The sequence below is a fragment of the Brachypodium distachyon genome, chromosome 2 (genome assembly GCF_000005505.3).
Source record: "Brachypodium distachyon strain Bd21 chromosome 2, Brachypodium_distachyon_v3.0, whole genome shotgun sequence".
In the NCBI taxonomy this organism is placed as follows: Eukaryota; Viridiplantae; Streptophyta; class Magnoliopsida; order Poales; family Poaceae; genus Brachypodium; species Brachypodium distachyon.
The window spans coordinates 54,737,663-54,754,198 of NC_016132.3; the positions used below are offsets into that span (position 1 = coordinate 54,737,663).

At 46.5% G+C, this 16,536-nt stretch overlaps 3 protein-coding genes and 1 long non-coding RNA gene across 4 annotated transcripts; 2 read left to right on the forward strand and 2 right to left on the reverse strand.

The window, feature by feature from the left end:
* Positions 1 to 1,626: 1,626 nt before the first annotated feature.
* Positions 1,627 to 4,482, reverse strand: LOC100840902 (SUN domain-containing protein 4). Its single transcript, XM_003564706.4, has 4 exons — positions 4,011 to 4,482; positions 2,307 to 3,646; positions 2,137 to 2,222; positions 1,627 to 2,044 (listed from the first exon to the last, which is right to left on the reverse strand). The coding sequence occupies exons 1-4, from the start codon at positions 4,192 to 4,194 to the stop codon at positions 1,813 to 1,815; spliced, it is 1,842 nt and encodes a 613-aa protein (XP_003564754.1). The 5' UTR covers positions 4,195 to 4,482; the 3' UTR covers positions 1,627 to 1,812.
* A 698-nt stretch (positions 4,483 to 5,180) lies between these two features.
* Positions 5,181 to 7,440, forward strand: LOC100841208 (spliceosome-associated protein 49). The gene is made up of 4 exons (XM_003564707.4): positions 5,181 to 5,338; positions 6,340 to 6,551; positions 6,762 to 6,966; positions 7,057 to 7,440. The coding sequence occupies exons 1-4, from the start codon at positions 5,305 to 5,307 to the stop codon at positions 7,221 to 7,223; spliced, it is 618 nt and encodes a 205-aa protein (XP_003564755.1). The 5' UTR covers positions 5,181 to 5,304; the 3' UTR covers positions 7,224 to 7,440.
* Positions 7,441 to 7,672: 232 nt separating this feature from the next.
* On the forward strand, positions 7,673 to 9,458 carry LOC104583355 (phytolongin Phyl1.1). Its single transcript, XM_014898452.2, has one exon. The coding sequence runs from the start codon at positions 8,456 to 8,458 to the stop codon at positions 9,197 to 9,199; it is 744 nt and encodes a 247-aa protein (XP_014753938.1). The 5' UTR covers positions 7,673 to 8,455; the 3' UTR covers positions 9,200 to 9,458.
* A 5,912-nt stretch (positions 9,459 to 15,370) lies between these two features.
* LOC106866177 lies at positions 15,371 to 16,430 on the reverse strand. The gene is made up of 2 exons (XR_001406089.2): positions 16,041 to 16,430; positions 15,371 to 15,731 (listed from the first exon to the last, which is right to left on the reverse strand). It is a non-coding gene; the product is annotated as an uncharacterized LOC106866177 (long non-coding RNA).
* Positions 16,431 to 16,536: the final 106 nt, after the last annotated feature.

Below are 16,536 nucleotides of genomic sequence, written 5' to 3' on the forward strand. Positions count from 1 at the left end.
GGGATGAGAAACAAGGCCACAATGGGCCTGGAAGGCCAGCCTCTCGCAGAGCAAAATTGGCCTTTGCAATGAGTGAAGCCTTACGAAAAAGAATTCTAAAAAAAACGAAAAAAAAATAGAATCGGAAACTGGTCTGTGCAACTCTTTTTTTTCCGAGAAAATTGGTCTGTGCAACTTGCACAAGAGCCTCCAAAAAATTACAGATGCAGTCAACGGATGCAGAGCCATGACCGCATGCATGACTCGGCAACGTTTGATGGTACCGACTTCCAAGTTCCAACCAGAAAGACGCCAAACATCTACCAACAAACTGCAACAATTTTTTTTTGAGAAGAACTGCAACAATTTTTTTCTTTGCTCCAGAACCATGATGACTCGTAGAACAATTTGGCAGCCTTAAATGTGAATCTACTCCTGCTTGTAGAAATCGAAAGCCAAGAGATGATTAGTCCCCAAGCAGGGGCGAAGCTAAAAAAATACATCATTGGGGTCATCCTTTAGAATTCACTGGTGTCATTGCATATTATCAGAAGCAATTCTCTATTTTTAAAAAGGATTAGCAAGAAGTCATTGGTGTCATTTGACACCAATGCTTACATGGTGGCTCCGTCCCCCCAAGGGACTTCAACAACAAGAAGGAACATGTTGCAAGGGACTACTTCAGTCTCCAGTTAACTAGCATGCTTTACGGATAATACAAGCAATTTAGGAATGCTACTGCATCAAAACTGAGAGATGGTAAAAGCGGCTGAGGCTGACTTCAGAGAATGTCGTGTGGAACTGTGGATATCTATTGAGCAAGAAAACCGTCAATTTGGACATTAATAAACATGGTCAACCAAGCAGTTTAGTTTCAAGAAACAAGTTGTCATGAGCTAACTAACCAGATGTCACACATAAGCTCATGCTACTTCTTCCATCCCATGAAATAAAGAAATCAACTATCACGAACGCTTCTTCCATATATGTATATGCAAAAGCCACCATCAAGAGGCTGGAACTGGAAGCAATGAACAAACTTGCAGCAAAATAATGTCTCAACAACCAAGAACAGCTGTACATCTGCGGCCGCGCAGGAAGTATGCTCCACTCCATATACTAATATCCAAGTCATCGACTTCCGTACTGAGATATTGATGATTTGCTTCATCTTGGAAACGAACGGAAACACTGCCTTGTAAGCAACACATCGCTGTGGCCATGTGCAACGGTGGGTACTGATAGAAGTTATCGATGCTTCATTTCACTGTCGAAACGAACGGAAATAAGCAACACAATGTTGTGGCCATGTGCACCAGTAGGCAGAACGCCCGCCCAAAAATTAACAACATCCACTGCACAAGAATCACGGCAAGATATATTTAGTTATTTACTCCATCTCTTCATGGCAATCATACGAGGAAGCACGTGGGACCATGCCATTGTTCCTTCCATAAAAATTGCCGGCTCCAGCTGTGTGCACATGGTTTCCAGGTAGCTTGCTTTCTACATTCCTCTGGAGTGGACCATGGAGGCATGGACCAGAATCAATGGATCACCAGAGCAAAATAAACTAGTTATGTACTCCCAGCTAGCAGTCTCCTGCACCTTTAAAATGACTTGGGAGGATAGATAATTATACTGAGATTTTGAACTAAATTGTCTGTAGGTATCACATTTATTCATGTTCTTCCCTCCAAATTGAGATCACCGATGATGATAGATAATTACTGAGATTTTGTCTAAGATCTCGGGGGTGCAGTCAGTTTCGAATTAGAAACCTCATGCAATTTACAATGTGAAGCCGCGAGTATATGGAGTTGAATACATACATCATTGTATTACCAAAATGGAGGCTATGATGCAACTGCTAAACAGCAACACAAGCCATCCGGATTTTACCCTATCGAACTTTTCAAGATCATATAATCTACCAATATTGAATATCATACCTATAGACAGTTTACCAATGGCTAAGCATCCAAAAACAAAACTCAGAAATATAACAGCAAAGCTCCTATTCTCCAGGTCAACCTGCTTTTCCCGAAATCGCTCAAACTCTGATCTGCAGACATCACAGCAGGATTCACAATGTTATAATCGTATCAAGCAAATAACTTGCTTCATTAATGCAGATCGATGCAAAAATGTACAAACCTGAGTATGGCATTATCTAGGAGAAGCTGGTTTAACTGTGAGGAAGCAACCAACTTCCATGAGATGATGCCTTCAATTTCTTTAGCCTGAAACAAAGGAATATACGATAAGGTACAGAAATCAAAGCCATCAAAAAGTGACAGAATATATAAGTTCAGAAGATTGCATACAAAGTCGTCTTTGCTGATCTGAAGCTGCTTCAACTCTAATTTTATCTTCTCCAGTAGTGCATCTTTGCTATCAATCTCAGAATCAAAATCCTTAAATATCTGTCCGTATCTACTGTTGAGTTCCTCAAGATACCGCTCCAAGACAGAAAAGCTCACATCAAGAGACTGAACTTTCTGCATTAGCACCTTAAGAACTGTATCTCCAGGAATCCTGCCAGCCTGGAGTGTCCTTGTTTCTACTATCTGATCGTTAGCACCATTCCTTGGTGAGTCGCCATTTGTTTTGTCATCTTCTAGTTCAAATTCATCTTCATCAAGGGGTTCCTCTGAAGACTCTTTTCCACCATTAGGCTCCTTCCAAGGTGTTTGATCAATGGGCTCCTTCAATTTGTCATCAGATTCCACATTTTTATTCTCAACCGGAATCAAATTCTCGAGCATCTTTTCCACAGCATCCATTCCATACACCTCAAACATACTCAATGTACAGTAGCTAGCAGAACCATAATGGTTTAGCAGGTTGAACTTCAAATATCTAGCCCACTTCGGCTCTGGAAAAGTGAAATTCTGAGCATGCTTTGCATTTGCGACAGTGAATCTCCCAAGCGTTTCCCAGTTTTCTGTGGGATAAACCAGACTGCTCAGCATTTCAAATTCTTTTAAATTAGAAGAGTAGTGCTCAAAATTTGCAATTGCAATGGTATCTACTAAGGTTTCTTCAGAAAGCTCTATGATGACAAATTTCCCCTCTGCAGAGCAAGGATTACGGAGATACTTGTCCTTGTCTTTGTCTAGGATGTTGGCAGCACCTTTGGCCTCCTTGTTAAAATCCAGAACCTTAGCCCCTTTAGCAGCTGAAGCGTAATTATACAACTTCCCACTAGGTTCCCTTCGGTGGATCACATGACCAGTCTGACTAGAGTCATCCTTCCCCCTTTCAGCGATTGCTCTCGTCTTGAACTCATCAAGACCGGGAGGAACAACCCTTGACAATCTTGCTGATTTTGGAACATCTTCACCATTCCCCTTCTCCGCTGGAGGAGCTCCAGAATCAACATTTGTTAGAAAAGGACTGTCACCCTGATCTTCTGACAGCTCAATTTGATCATCCTTGGAGAGAGCTTCCATGTCCTCACTTGGTACATCATCCGTGGAACACTGTTCATCTTCCTGCAGCCTTGTTTCTGCCGAAATCGTGACATTTTCATCAATTTTAACACATGTGTCATCAGAGACTGCCAAATTATCCTCATCTCCACGGTGTACAACATCAGGACTGACAGAACTGGCGTTCACGGTAGACCCGGCAACAGGGAGGGCAACAGCAGGGCCTCCTCCATCTGCAGAAATCAAATGACGAAATTGTAATCGCAGCCAACACGTAACTAAACACCTAAGTTCGAAAACTGAGAGGAAAGATTAGCAACTGGAGGACATAAAAGACGTGGAAATTTCACCAACGCATCTAACAACCAGCAACTCAATTCAGAAAAAAGGGCATAACAACCTCATACGGATCTAAGTAGAACTGGGTTCGATCGCGGTGCGCGGTTCCACCGACTCCGCGGACAACTACGGCCAAGCGCCCAACACACCAATCATCTACCGATCACCGCGCCACGGAACCCACCACACATCCCGCGCCCACGATTCATCAAGGGCGACTTCAGAAACAGCAGAGACGAAGGCCTGGATCGTGCATACCGTGTTGACCGTCGCCGTGGCCGATGAGCGTGTTGAGGAGGAGAAGGGCGACCCACGACGCGACGACCAGCGAGGCGGAGAAGCCGTACAGCCGCCTCTTCCTCCCGGCGGCCGCACCGACGCTCTGCTCCTGCGCCGCCGCCGCAGCCCTCCTCTTCATAAGGTCTCTCCGCGATTTCTGCATTCCTCCTGCCTCACATCTGCGCCGGAACCGCACCACGGAACACCAAGGCCTGCGGTTCGACTCAGCGCACCGCAATTTACAAGCCGACAAGATCTCACAACCGCGGTGTCCGGCGGGAATCAGCGCGGATCAGGGCAGGGCGCTTCGGAAACGGGGACCGGGCCGCGCGGTGGTGGAGCGAGCTGGCGCGGACGGGTGGGGGCTATTTGAAACGGCCGGAGCTCCATGCGGGGAGGAAGGAATACGAAGCAGGAGAAGGGGGGGAGAGAGAGAGGAGGGGGCGAGGTGGAAGCCTCTATGGGTTTTTTGTATTGCGAGATCTTGTCGGCTTCTACCGTCTGATTCATCCCGACTTCCCGAGCCGACCTGTACACAGCCTGTTAGATGAGGTGGCCGTTTTGTTTCTTTTGCACTGCAACGTGGAACGCGTAGTCAGTGCCTACCGTTGTCAAAAGTCGGATTCAAACTATATACTCCTATTGAAGCTCAAAACTGGAGACCATTTTTCGCAGTTCTTTAACAAGCTGAGAAGCCCGATTTCGATGCAGGATCTATGTAGGAACGTAAAATTTATGATGAATGACAACGAATTCTATTGTCGACTATAGAATTCATCTCCATATCAACTACGGAGTATTCTAAATCAAGTACTTTTATACTGTATCGCCTTGTCGACTTGTAGTTTGATGGTACAACGTCGTCGGCTGACAGCCTGACACGTGATGTGGCCGACATGCACGTCACAGTTTTGTTCGGTTGGGACACTAGAGTGCACGCCACGCAGTCCGGCCAATAGCAAGGCTCCGCGTGGGTCTGCCACGTATCCACCGCTCGGCGCTAGCCGTGTATCCAGCTATCATCTCCCTGACAGGTGGGCCCTCACCAGGTCTTATACCGTGTCGGTTTCCGAATCTCGAGGCGGCACGGTCAATCTGTTGCCATCGACGGCGGGGCCGGCGCGACGACTCCTCTTCTTCCTGCGCTGCGCCGTAAATCCGCTCTCGCCGACACCTTTTCCTCGCTTTGGTCTTCTCCTCCCACGGGCGATTGCGGCGCGACCGTGAGCGCCGGCAGTCCTCGTCGCCTTGGTCCCGCCAGATCCGGCCCGACATGGCGAGGAACCCGAACCGCGCCGTCTACGTAGGTGAGCGCCCGCGCGCTTTGCGCACTCCTCCCCTCCCTGCTGTACCCCCAGATTTTGTAGCTCTTTTAGTTCGAGTTGAATTAGATGCGTGGCCTAATCGAGGGGTTTATCAGTGTGCGCCTTGGCGGTCGATTTGAGTAATCCCGGTATGATTGCAATGCCTGGACAACTTTATGTCAGAACGGTATACTTGCGATGCATCCGCTTTGGGCTCATAGCAGGTTTATGATTCCATCTTGTTTAGTGGCGTTTTGTATGTCATTGTGGTGCCACCGGTTAGCGTTAGTGCTATTTATTTTGCGACGAAGTTTGCTTTACTAGTTACTACTTGCGATTGTCGATTTGTTTCATGGCCAGTATGCATGGTTCTGAATTTTTTTGATTTGCCGCCCAAAGAATTGCCTGATGTTTTAGTTTTATGACTTGGTATAACTATAGTAGTATAATGTTTAACAATTGAACTGTGTCGCTACAGCTTCCATATGTAGATCAAGTTGCCCGTTATGTTGGTTGTCAAATTATTGTATGATGATTAAACTGTGAACGACAACTGAAGATTTTGTATCATGCTGCTGTAGTGTATCAGCTTTGCTCAGTAACTGCCAATGGCATTGTATTAATCATCCTATATGGTTATATTTTTGCCTTGTTCATTTGTGGCTCGTCTAGTTTTGTTGGCCACTTTGTAGGCTGTTGCATTGTCTTCTGTTCTGAGACATCAATTTATGCATATTATTTTCTCTCTGGACAATCCTAGTGTTCTCTGGTTCATTTTTTTTATAGTCCCTCCGATCCACATTACTTGTCACTGTTTTGTCTAGATACGCATGTATCTACACAATGAAACGAATCAAGATACATGCGTATCCAGACAAAGCTGCGACAAGTAATTTGGATTGGAGGGAGTAGATTTCTTTAACATCTAAGTCTAACTTCAGCCTCTAGGCAGTTTCTTAATATTTGTGGTATTAATTTTATTGACATGTTTTTTCCCTCAATAGGCAACTTGGATGAGAAGGTATCTGAAAGGGTCCTGTATGAGATTCTTATTCAGGCAGGTCATGTAGTCGACTTACACGTACCCCATGACAAGGAAACTGGCCGTCCAAAAGGTTTTGCTTTTGTTGAGTACGAGACAGAGGAAATCGCCCATTATGCTGTTGATCTTTTTTCAGGACTTGTTCGGCTTAATGGTAAAACACTTAAATTTGCGGTATGTTTCTTCTTGTACGCTCTTGAAATGCTGATTGGTTCTATCTTTATAACCATTACCAAAGTGACAGTACTAATGTAATTGCTACTTACCTAGTTAGTATATGGAGCACATTAATGGATTTTCTGATTTATTATGACTGTGTATACATTTCTATGTATGTACATATATAAGCAAGATCAAATTCCTAAATGTGTACCATTGTGACAGATGTCTGGACAAGACAAACCCTCATCAAATGGCACTAACCCAGTAATGCCTAAACTCATTCCTATAGCATTACCAAAACAGCCTCAATTTGTGCATTGTAGTGATATGCCTGTGTTGCATAAACCAGCATATCCGGTGGTAAATGGCAGGATTCCAGATTATGGATTTTCTCACAATTACTATCCTTATGATGCTTACCCTCAAGGTGAGGTTGTCCCTAGGTCTGTTTATAAATATTCCAGGATGTGTATCACTCTTAATCTAATCAGGGTGAATTGTTTTCTCTTTTGACCAGCATTGCCAGCTAGACCGGTGCATGACCACAGACAGTTGACCCACGGTATGTATGATTACAGTAGGAGCGTATTTGGTTCTGTTCTGAATGCTAGCTATGGAGGTTATGTTCAGAATGCTGTTGGCCATGGTGCTATGTGGCAACCAATCTTGTATCCGTCCTACTAGGTACCATAGAATGGAGTGGGAAATCTTTGATTGTACTTCATATCCATGCATGTAAATATGCTATTTATAAATGGTAAAACAGTAACAGAAAGGCTCTCCATCACTATCTGGAAGATAGCCTGTGTCCTTGTCATGTAACCATTGCCCTTACCCAGAAGATGTCGATGTCTCAACTGGCTAAGGCCTAGATATAAAACGGAAACCCAAGTCAAGCCAATTGTCCTGTGTTACTTAAACTTTATGGACTGCGGGATTGCCCCATTTTATGATGATCAAGTGATGCAATAAGCCGTTGTATTACTTAAACTTTGTTATGCTGTGATGACGTTCTCTATTCATGTGATCACTGTCGTTGTTAGCTCGATTTTTTGTTGTCCTTTGACCTAGAAACTTTGGTGTTAGGTGAAGGTGGAGAAAAGGATTATAGTTGTGTGGTACCTTGACAAGTTTGATCGTTTTCTACTAGTGCTGTTACACCTATCCTCTTATGTGTAATATTACTCACAGGTGACCGATTCAGACGGTCACTGTCCGAACCACCTAAAAAACAAGCTTCTACCTAAGTGATGACATGTATATGCCACTACTCACTGTCCACTTGTTTCGCTTCAGGCATAAAATGCCACTGTGTTGCTCTTGTGAAATTACTAGAATTTGACTTGCTAACACCCTCCCGTTTGTTTTGACTCACCTAACCCAAAAGTATCTTATCCCCAAGCGAAAAATCCAAAAATACTTTGCTCTCATGTGCTTCTCATCGCAACATTGGACCCCTTAAAAGTCTTGTTCAGGATCGAAAACCACACTTGAAGCCTTGCATCATTGCATCGAGATGGTCCTTCTCGTTGCTTCTCTCCTCAAGTAAGTTAACTCTAATGCTCTACAGACCTAGCCTCCAGGGCTTCTTTCCTTGACTGCTTGTGTATTCTTTAGCCGCTACCGCCTTACAAGGCACAGATCCTCTCTGCCTTGTGCTATTTCTCTGGTGCAACTGCTACAGATATGAAAACTGAAATCATTTGGGCATAAAGGCTGCTACTGCGGCAGCTTTCCTCTGCGCCGTTTGTCTCCAAAACTTTTGCATTTACCTGCAGTCTCTGCATCTGCGATATAGCACATGCTGTTGGCATCGCAAGTTCACAGCCTCAACAACCATCCAATACAGCGACACATGCACGTACATGTAGTGGTCTCCCCTTGATGCAAATCTTCTTTGCACCGTTGGAGTTTGCATGACCTCGCGTCGATCAACGCCAAGAAATCTCTCCTACGGCCTGGAGCAGACGAAGATGGAGAGCCAAGTAACGCAGGAGCCCGCTGCCCCTGGTGTCGACGGCGAGGACGTATTCTTCTGTGTGGCCGCAACGTCCAGGGGCAAGAAGAGCAAGCTTTCCTACTTCCGCTCAAACGCCGTCGGCGAGGAGGCGGAGGCAGCCGCCCGCGCGCTGGCCGAGCTCTGCCTCGGCCACGCGCCGGAGCACCATTGGTGGCACCACCACACCGTCGACGGGAGGCGCACGTTCGCGTTCCTCACTGGTGCGGCCGACGATGGCCGCACGTACCTCGCCGTGGCCGACCCGACGCCGGGCAGCGCCGAGGTCGTCCGGTTCCTGGAGCGCGTCCGGGACGCGTGCAATGCCGCGCCCCGGAGGCGCCGCCGCGACGAGGCCGTGTCCCGCGTCGTGCGGCAGTTCCTGCAGACGCTGCAGCAGGCAGGGCCGAGCTCGAACGCGGTGCTCCCCGACGGTTCGCTTGATGAGGAGCCGGCGTACGCCGACGACGACAAGGACGACGAGGAGGAGGCGCAACCGGAGGAAGCCGTGCAACGGCGGCGGGCGCCGAGGCGGCGATCCTGGAGGCGCACGTGGTGGCAGCGGCACGCCATGGCCGTGATCGGCGTGGACCTGGTGCTCTGCCTGGTCCTGTTCGCCGTGTGGATGGCGGTGTGCCATGGCTTTAGTTGTGTTCAGCGATGAACGGCACAGCGTGCTCAACCGTTGCTTGTATGCACGGCGTGTTATCGTAGCAACCTCTAAATATAGATCAATTTAGGTATCTGAAATTGGCTCGTGGTTTAAGGAGATGATCATCAACGCAAGTAACACTTGGAGATAATTCATGCATCTGTACGAGTCCTGTCTACAATCGAAATTCATCGTCATATGGAACAGCTCAGGGTCGGCTTTGTTTGTTGCCCTTTGTTAGAAATGATAACTGGCAGATGATTGTTGTGAATTGTCAGCTCGTCCTTTGTCGATGCAGTCTGTTTCAGCAGTGCTGCTGGCTTGCAGCATCTGTCGGTTCGTCACAAGCTCTTGCTATGCAAAAGTTTATGCAGGTATACTAGAAACAGTATTCGATAAAACTACACGCCCAAAAAAGAAGTGCTCGATACCGTAGCTGTTCAAGAAGTAACTCTATGCAATTTCCCTATCACAGCCATTGTCGTTTTTAGTGATGACAATGGAAAGCACTTGAAAACAGCTGGAGACTTGTGCTCCATTCTTCCCAAACTACAAGGCTCATTTTTAAAAAATAAGATAATTGACATGTGAGTTATTTGTCATAAAAGTACACTATTGTATATCTTTTTTAATACAAACAAACTCAATGGGGTAACTTTTGTGGTGCACATAACCCATACTTGGTCGGGGCCTCTTTGATTCCCTGGATTTAGGATATTGAAAACATAGAAATAGGAAAAACAATACGAATCGAATGCCATGTCATGTTAAATCCTATAAGAATTTGAAACAACACGGGAAAAATCCAGGAATTTACTTAATAATGTGATTCAAATCCTCCAGTCAAACGAGTTGTGTAGCAAACATTCCTTATAAATGGAATCCTCCAAGATTTCTAAATTCCGTTCGATCAAGGAGGCAAAATTGTGGTCAGAGTAAAATGCTGAAACGCATGTTTAGTGTTTTCTAAGCAAAACAAGAGTTTCGCGACTAGATACTTTCTGTTTTGGGTCACTGCATCAACAAGATTGTGCATATTTGGCCCATTTTCGGACCATTGGGCCCATGTACTGGTATTCTTCAGCAAGTAGCTTCATTTCTTATAATGCAGCGACTAAACGAGTGGTTGCGCAAGCAGTAGTTGATGAATGGCAATCAATCGAGGTAACCGACGTTCCAGAGTAGAAAGGAAGAAAATTTCTCACCCTTTATGCAAACAAAGCAAAAGAAACAATAACCCTATAAAACTATGATTTTGACAGATCATCGGTATCGACTTTGTTTTTTATAGTATGTATCAACTTTTGTTGCAGCACCAGCAGTACCAGCTCTGTTTCCTTTTTCAAGGAAACAACAAGGGGGAAAGAGAAAAGCGCATAACTTTTGTAGCTCGTTGGTGTCGAAGCTGAAGTGCTGAACCAAGGCACCTACCTTTTTTCACCCATAGATGCTCAAAATCTTAAACTTGGCAGAATTAGAGACTTCTACAGTGTTTGAGGCTGGTTCAGGACGCAGAATTAGACCAAAACCAGGACCAGTATAGTTGGTGGATTTGAGATGTGGATTCTCTTCGGTATGTCTGGTAGCAGGAAACAAGGAACCCATGGAATGAATAATCTTGTTGGTTCAGGTTCCACTACATGCAGAGAGATCATTCAACAAGTACCACTAGGCCTTTGATCGTCCATTTTCTTTATCGTTGAAAAAGTCTATCGTATTCGATCAAACAGGCCCTAAACCAGAAAAAGGGAATCAAATGGTAGGTGGTCAAAACAGAAACAACAGATGGTAAAATAAATGTTGATGCTTCGTTCTTTGAAGAGACAGATCCTCCATTGCTAACTACTCCAAGACAGAAGCTTGCCTAGCTTTACCCGGCAATCACACACTGCACTGATATATCATGATCGCCTTCACCGCGAAACAGTTGCACCCGGCGACACAGCTGCAGCTGAGAACGCTTTGCTACGTGTCAGAAAACAGAAGACCGGTCTCGATCTCCTCTCGTCACTCGCTGCGCCGAATAAGACTGAGCTGGGAGCGTCAGTATTCTATATTCCAGATCTCTGGTGCTGTGTTGCTGAAGCTTTTTTAACCGCATGTTCTTCTCCATGCTGTTGCCGCTGCTGGTGTTTGTTGCATCTGCTGGGTTGTCACCTTTCCTTCCGGTCAAAGAAGCACCTCTTCCCTTACAGTTGGAACCAGCTGCCACCGACTATTTTATACTCTTCCAGCCTCCATGCTACTCCATGGAGCAGCTTGCTTTCTCTGCAGGTGCATCTTCCTCAATAGGCCAGAGCACTTGTGACCTATGGCTGTGTGGAGTCACTGGAGCGCACCTGTCACCATGTGGAGTGCTAGCATTTTTTTACATGGAAGAGGATAGGAGAAGACAGCAATGTAGTCCCTCCATTTCATAATTTTTATCGAAACATTACGTGTATGTAGATACTTTTTAGAAATACATAGATCCATTTTGGGACAAATTTGAGACAATAATTATGGAATGGAGAAAGTACTTATTACTATGCAATTAATCCTGAACCAAATTGATTCCATGACTCTGCCTGATATGTGTGATATGTATGTCTTGTGCGCTAGAATTACATGTAGCGAGTGCAAGTGACTCCCAAGATGTGAAAGCGTAGCAAATTAAGGTATCTCTGCAAGAATGTTTGGTCCGGAAAGCGATCGAGGCAGTTAGGTTGCTTGCTGATAAAAGAGACCGTGGCCAATGTTTTTTAATCTAGTTTTCAGATGATGTAAGGGAGGGTCGGGGCCAGGGTTAGGTTGGATGGATCCATGCATGGCGAATCACCATCTATGGATCCATGTGTTTGTCCTCGCAGGCAGGCCACGCGCACAGTTGCCTATCTAGACGCATATGGCTGTAGATTCTGGCCCTTGTCCTCTAGTCTGGCAAATAAACGAAGAACCGAACGGAGGCTGCTAGCTCGTGTGGCGGCCCGTTTTAGCCGTGCATGCATCGCACAGGTGGTTCCTTCTGGTATACATGATTCGCGAGTCCTAACTATACAACCGTGGCAGTGTATAAACCTGCTAGCGTCTGAGCAATTAGTAGATATGATGATTGTGCTGTGTGTGTCAGTGTATGGTGCCTGACAAGCCATCGACGACAATTGCCAGAGTGCGAACAGAAGGATCTTTTTTTTAAAACAGCAAAACACAAGGATCTTGTTAGTTAACTAACCGCCAGCCAGTGGCTGCGGCCTGTTTCGCCGTATGGAAGCAAGAACAGAGCAGTATTCGTTTCGGCGTGGAGAGTGTCTGAGACGTGCGACTGCTGCCTAGTACACTGCCTGCTACTCTGCTGCACCACCTAGCGAGCTACCAGGCCGGAGGAATGGGCGGCGAGCGAGCGACCCCAGGAATCCGGGCTTGCTTTGCTTCTCCTCCTCGGTCGGAATCGGACCCCACACTTACCCGGCCGGCCTCGAGATCTGCACCTGCACCGGGCAGTTGTTTGCCGCGTGGTAGAGCCCACGCCGCACTGCCACCACCGATCCAACCACGGATCGCTGTAGCACACAGACACACCGCGCCGGTTTGATCGTCGAGAAGAAGAAAACAACGGGCGGCGCAGCGTCCAGTTGCGTTGTTGTTGGACCGGCCATTTGCACGGACACAAGCAGTTGCTCCTGCTGTATAAAACGCCAGGAAAATCCACTAATCTCTGGCCGTGCATGCAAATGCAGGTAACACGATTTTGCCCATGCAGCAGCAAAATCCACGGCACTCGACGGAGCAGTGCACGCGGGGCGGGGCGGGCCGGGACCGCACGTGCCGCCGCGGCCGGGGCAATGGGTGTGGGGGGGGAGGCAGTGGACGGTGGCTTTTCCGGGGGGCAGGAACAACTGGACTGACTGTCCTGCTAGCTCCTGCCTCGATCGCCGCGCGGGGCCCCGTCTTTACAGCTGGTTCTCAGTCTCAGTCCCTCTCCGAGATCAGTTGGCTTGGGTGTGCCGTGCCGTGCGTCCTCTCCGGCCGGAAGGCGCCAATTATTTCCGGAATTATTGCGTCGTCGCAAGCCTCTGCTCTGCCTTCCAGGCCCACCGGCAGGTGCTGAGCGCAGCACAGTCGCGGAGGACTGCTACTGATGGCCGCCGTGCCGCGCCATGCCATGCCAGGACTACGGCCGTGCCGCCTGCGTATGCATGACTCTGTGGGATTTAGTTTAGTACACTCCTGTCAGATTCATCAGACACTGCGGTTGTTGTTAATCAGAGAGGTTGGACTACGGTCAAATCAGGGACAGGACGATCGGGCTTCTCCTTTTCCGCTGGGTTTTGTACGGTCCAAAGGTACGGGTCTGCTTTGTTTAAGCGTGCAGTTAAAAGCCTGATGAGCAGACTAGAGGATAAGCATGATGTAGTCGGTGTTCGTTTTTGCCCCGAATCCGTCTCCAACTCAATAAAATGAGTTATACTTCTAGTTATCTAACCAAATCTCCTATTGTTTCCTTTTACAGACGAGAAGTATATATGACGTGATGAATAGATTTTTGCATGAAATAAATTGATTGATTCATGTATATATGGATTCATGTATACGAGCAATGATTTTTACAATGTTGTGATGAATTCATGTACGGAATATATGACTATATGAACTTTGTTGTTCCTATGATGACTATGTATGAAATTTTGTTTTAGCGGCAAATATGATTTGTGTCTGTAAATTCCCATGCTGATGAGTTATGAAGTATAGTAATCAAATATTTACATGGATAATATTTTTATCGAAATGCTCAACCCATGCCCAAACACGACGGGTGCCGTCCTAGCAGCCATAAATTCATTGCTCCACCAACCAAAATTTGAGATGATTCCCTTCACGGCAACCGGCCTTTTTCTTTCACTGAAAAAGACTATGATGCCCGTTCTCACGTCACCGGCGCCGACCAACAACGCACGCCAGAAGTGGTTTAGATTTCGGGAGTGGAGGTCGAAATGCTGCGCAGCATTGCCCCCTTTCTCCGGGCTGCAGTCCTTCACTGCCGCACCTCTTTTCCACGCTCGCAAATACAGTTTTAAGTTTCAAGTTTCAAACCTTGTTCGCAATGCGTCTGTTTCAAGTTTCAGCGGGAACAAGATGTTCATCTCCTACATGGATTAGGAGAAACTTTTGAGTTCCCAACGCGGCCTTGCATCGCACGCATGCTCCGACGCGACCATACGAGGATGAACAGCGAGGAGAGGTCAGGATCCTGGTTCAGACCAGAGCATCCAAAGTTCCAAACTGCAATAGGCGCGTGCAGGAAATAAATTCACTGTGAACACTGAGAAAGGTCCAGGTCCTGGCGCAACCGAACCGCGCAAGGGAAGTGTGGCTGACTGGTGCCTAACATGTCTCCAAAATTACGCTGGTGTCCTTGTTCCAGGACGGTCTCGGTCAACTGGTCAACAAGGACAGACTGCCTGGGACTTAGTTAATCTAGGACTCTCTGACACGTCAGGTTATACTGGACCAAACCTAGATTCGTCCCTTGCGAAAGAAGGAAATACTCTGGCTGGAGTAGTAAAAAAAGGATCCGCTTTGCAACGGAGTAGGTGGCCAAATGATTAGGGAAGAACAAAAGAAGGTTTGAAGAAAAGAAAGTGTACGGGGTATCAAATACTGTACTACAACTACTGATTAGTAAGCATATTTGAACAGTATACTTCCCTAATTAAGCTGTGATAACAAAAGACGAGCGAGCACGAGGATTTTTCAGGAAATTCTCCACTGGCTTGATGTTACGAAAATGGCGTATGATTGCCTTTCCAAAAAGAAAATTTGCCACCAGAATGCAGTTCACAAATAGGTGCGCGCTTTGTCCCAAGTAGTAAGCCGGGCGGCCACAGCTCCCACGTTTACACTCGCCGTCGGCCGTCGGCTAAAAGCCAGACCATATTATGCATAGCCGCCAGATTGATATTCATATCAGCCGCGCGAACCTTCTCAAAGCAGACAAGGACATCCCACCTTTCCTCCTTGATTTCGCTAATCTCCCTTATTGCCCACATGAACTTTTAGCATGGTCATCTCCAATTGTGAGGAGAATCTATTATTTTGTTCAGAGAGAATAAGGTGATTTCGACCCGCAAAAAGGAAAGAAAGAATAAGGTGGATTTCTTAACGCAGGAGTTCCGTGTGAAATTCCTACGGCGACCAGAAACTAAATTATCTTTTGGGGCCATGTTAACCTCACATCATTAGTGTTTTCTTTTATAATCGTCTGGGAAAAGAAAGGGAGTGACAACTATTAGTCGGCAGCAAGATATTGCATGGATAGGTACATACGCACGGGGCGTCAGAGATTGTATTGTTGCTGTCCAAGAGATGACCGGGTGATGGACAACGCTGTTGTTATCAGAGCTATCTTAAAGACCAAGGGAGATAGATATATAGTAAGTATAGGAACTGGCGATGAGCAAAAGCTTTGGCACAGCGTCCCTGTCCCCGGCCACTCCAACTGGTCTGGGCAACACCAGCCGTCCATCTCCAGATCAGATCTGATGGCACACCATGCATTCTCCTAATTCTGCCAGACAGTGCACATCATCATCAAATATCTCCCATGCTTTTGTACGTGCTTTAGCCACTAGAAAAAAAAAGGCTCGACCACAGTTAATTTGCTAGCTGATCTAGCTAGCTCTTGGCTAGGATCATCAGCTGTCATGATATTCTCCAACTAAAGCTCGACTGATATTCATTTGAGGATAGCTAGGGATTATGATATTCGCAGGCTGGAGAAATCAGCAAAGGGCAGTGACATGGAAGCAAAGAAAACAAGCAACACTCAAAACATCTTTACACAGCAAATTACAGTGGATAGCAAAGAAATTATTACCGTCTAGCAGATGTGCTGTAGCAGCAGTAGTAGTAAACTCCATAAACCGCTCCTAGTCTCCTTGACTTGCCTCTTCTGTCAAGGAAGAACAGGGACTTGATCATCATCAATGCCCACGCACAAGGCGCTATGTTCCGTCAGAATACAGGAGCGCAAAAGAACTACTCATATTAAAAATGTTCCCCTAATGTTGGTGTCACTGGCTGGCTGATCACACATGATTATCTAGCAATGACGACTCGGCTGGTCCAAATACCGCCAAGAAGGAGAGAGAAGAGATTCGGATAAGTTCAGAAAGGCCACCCCGTCCCTCAAGTCTTCCAGGTCCAGCAGAGCTCCCCTAATTCCCGTCGGAATCCCCTCCCCAACTCCGTTCCGTTTTTGCCACTCTCGAGACAAGGACAGCCTAACGCCACCCTGTAACCACTGTTCACTCCAATAGGGACATTTAGGTCATTCCGGCGAGGGGGTGGGTGTGTCTCCCGGTGCGTAGTAT

What these genes read in the sequence shown, in the direction of transcription:
- LOC100840902 (XM_003564706.4), bottom strand. Translation starts at nt 4,194, where the DNA reads ATGCAGAAATCGCGGAGAGACCTTATGAAGAGGAGGGCTGCGGCGGCG. An exon ending in AGATCAGCAAAGACGACTTT is followed by an intron (nt 2,223 to 2,306) that starts GTATGCAATCTT and finishes CCTTTGTTTCAG; the next exon opens with GCTAAAGAAATTGAAGGCAT. An exon ending in CTAGATAATGCCATACTCAG is followed by an intron (nt 2,045 to 2,136) that starts GTTTGTACATTT and finishes TGATGTCTGCAG; the next exon opens with ATCAGAGTTTGAGCGATTTC.
- LOC100841208 (XM_003564707.4), top strand. Translation starts at nt 5,305, where the DNA reads ATGGCGAGGAACCCGAACCGCGCCGTCTACGTAG. An exon ending in GAACCGCGCCGTCTACGTAG is followed by an intron (nt 5,339 to 6,339) that starts GTGAGCGCCCGC and finishes TTCCCTCAATAG; the next exon opens with GCAACTTGGATGAGAAGGTA. An exon ending in TTATGATGCTTACCCTCAAG is followed by an intron (nt 6,967 to 7,056) that starts GTGAGGTTGTCC and finishes TCTTTTGACCAG; the next exon opens with CATTGCCAGCTAGACCGGTG.
- LOC104583355 (XM_014898452.2), top strand. Translation starts at nt 8,456, where the DNA reads ATGACCTCGCGTCGATCAACGCCAAGAAATCTCTCCTACGGCCTGGAG.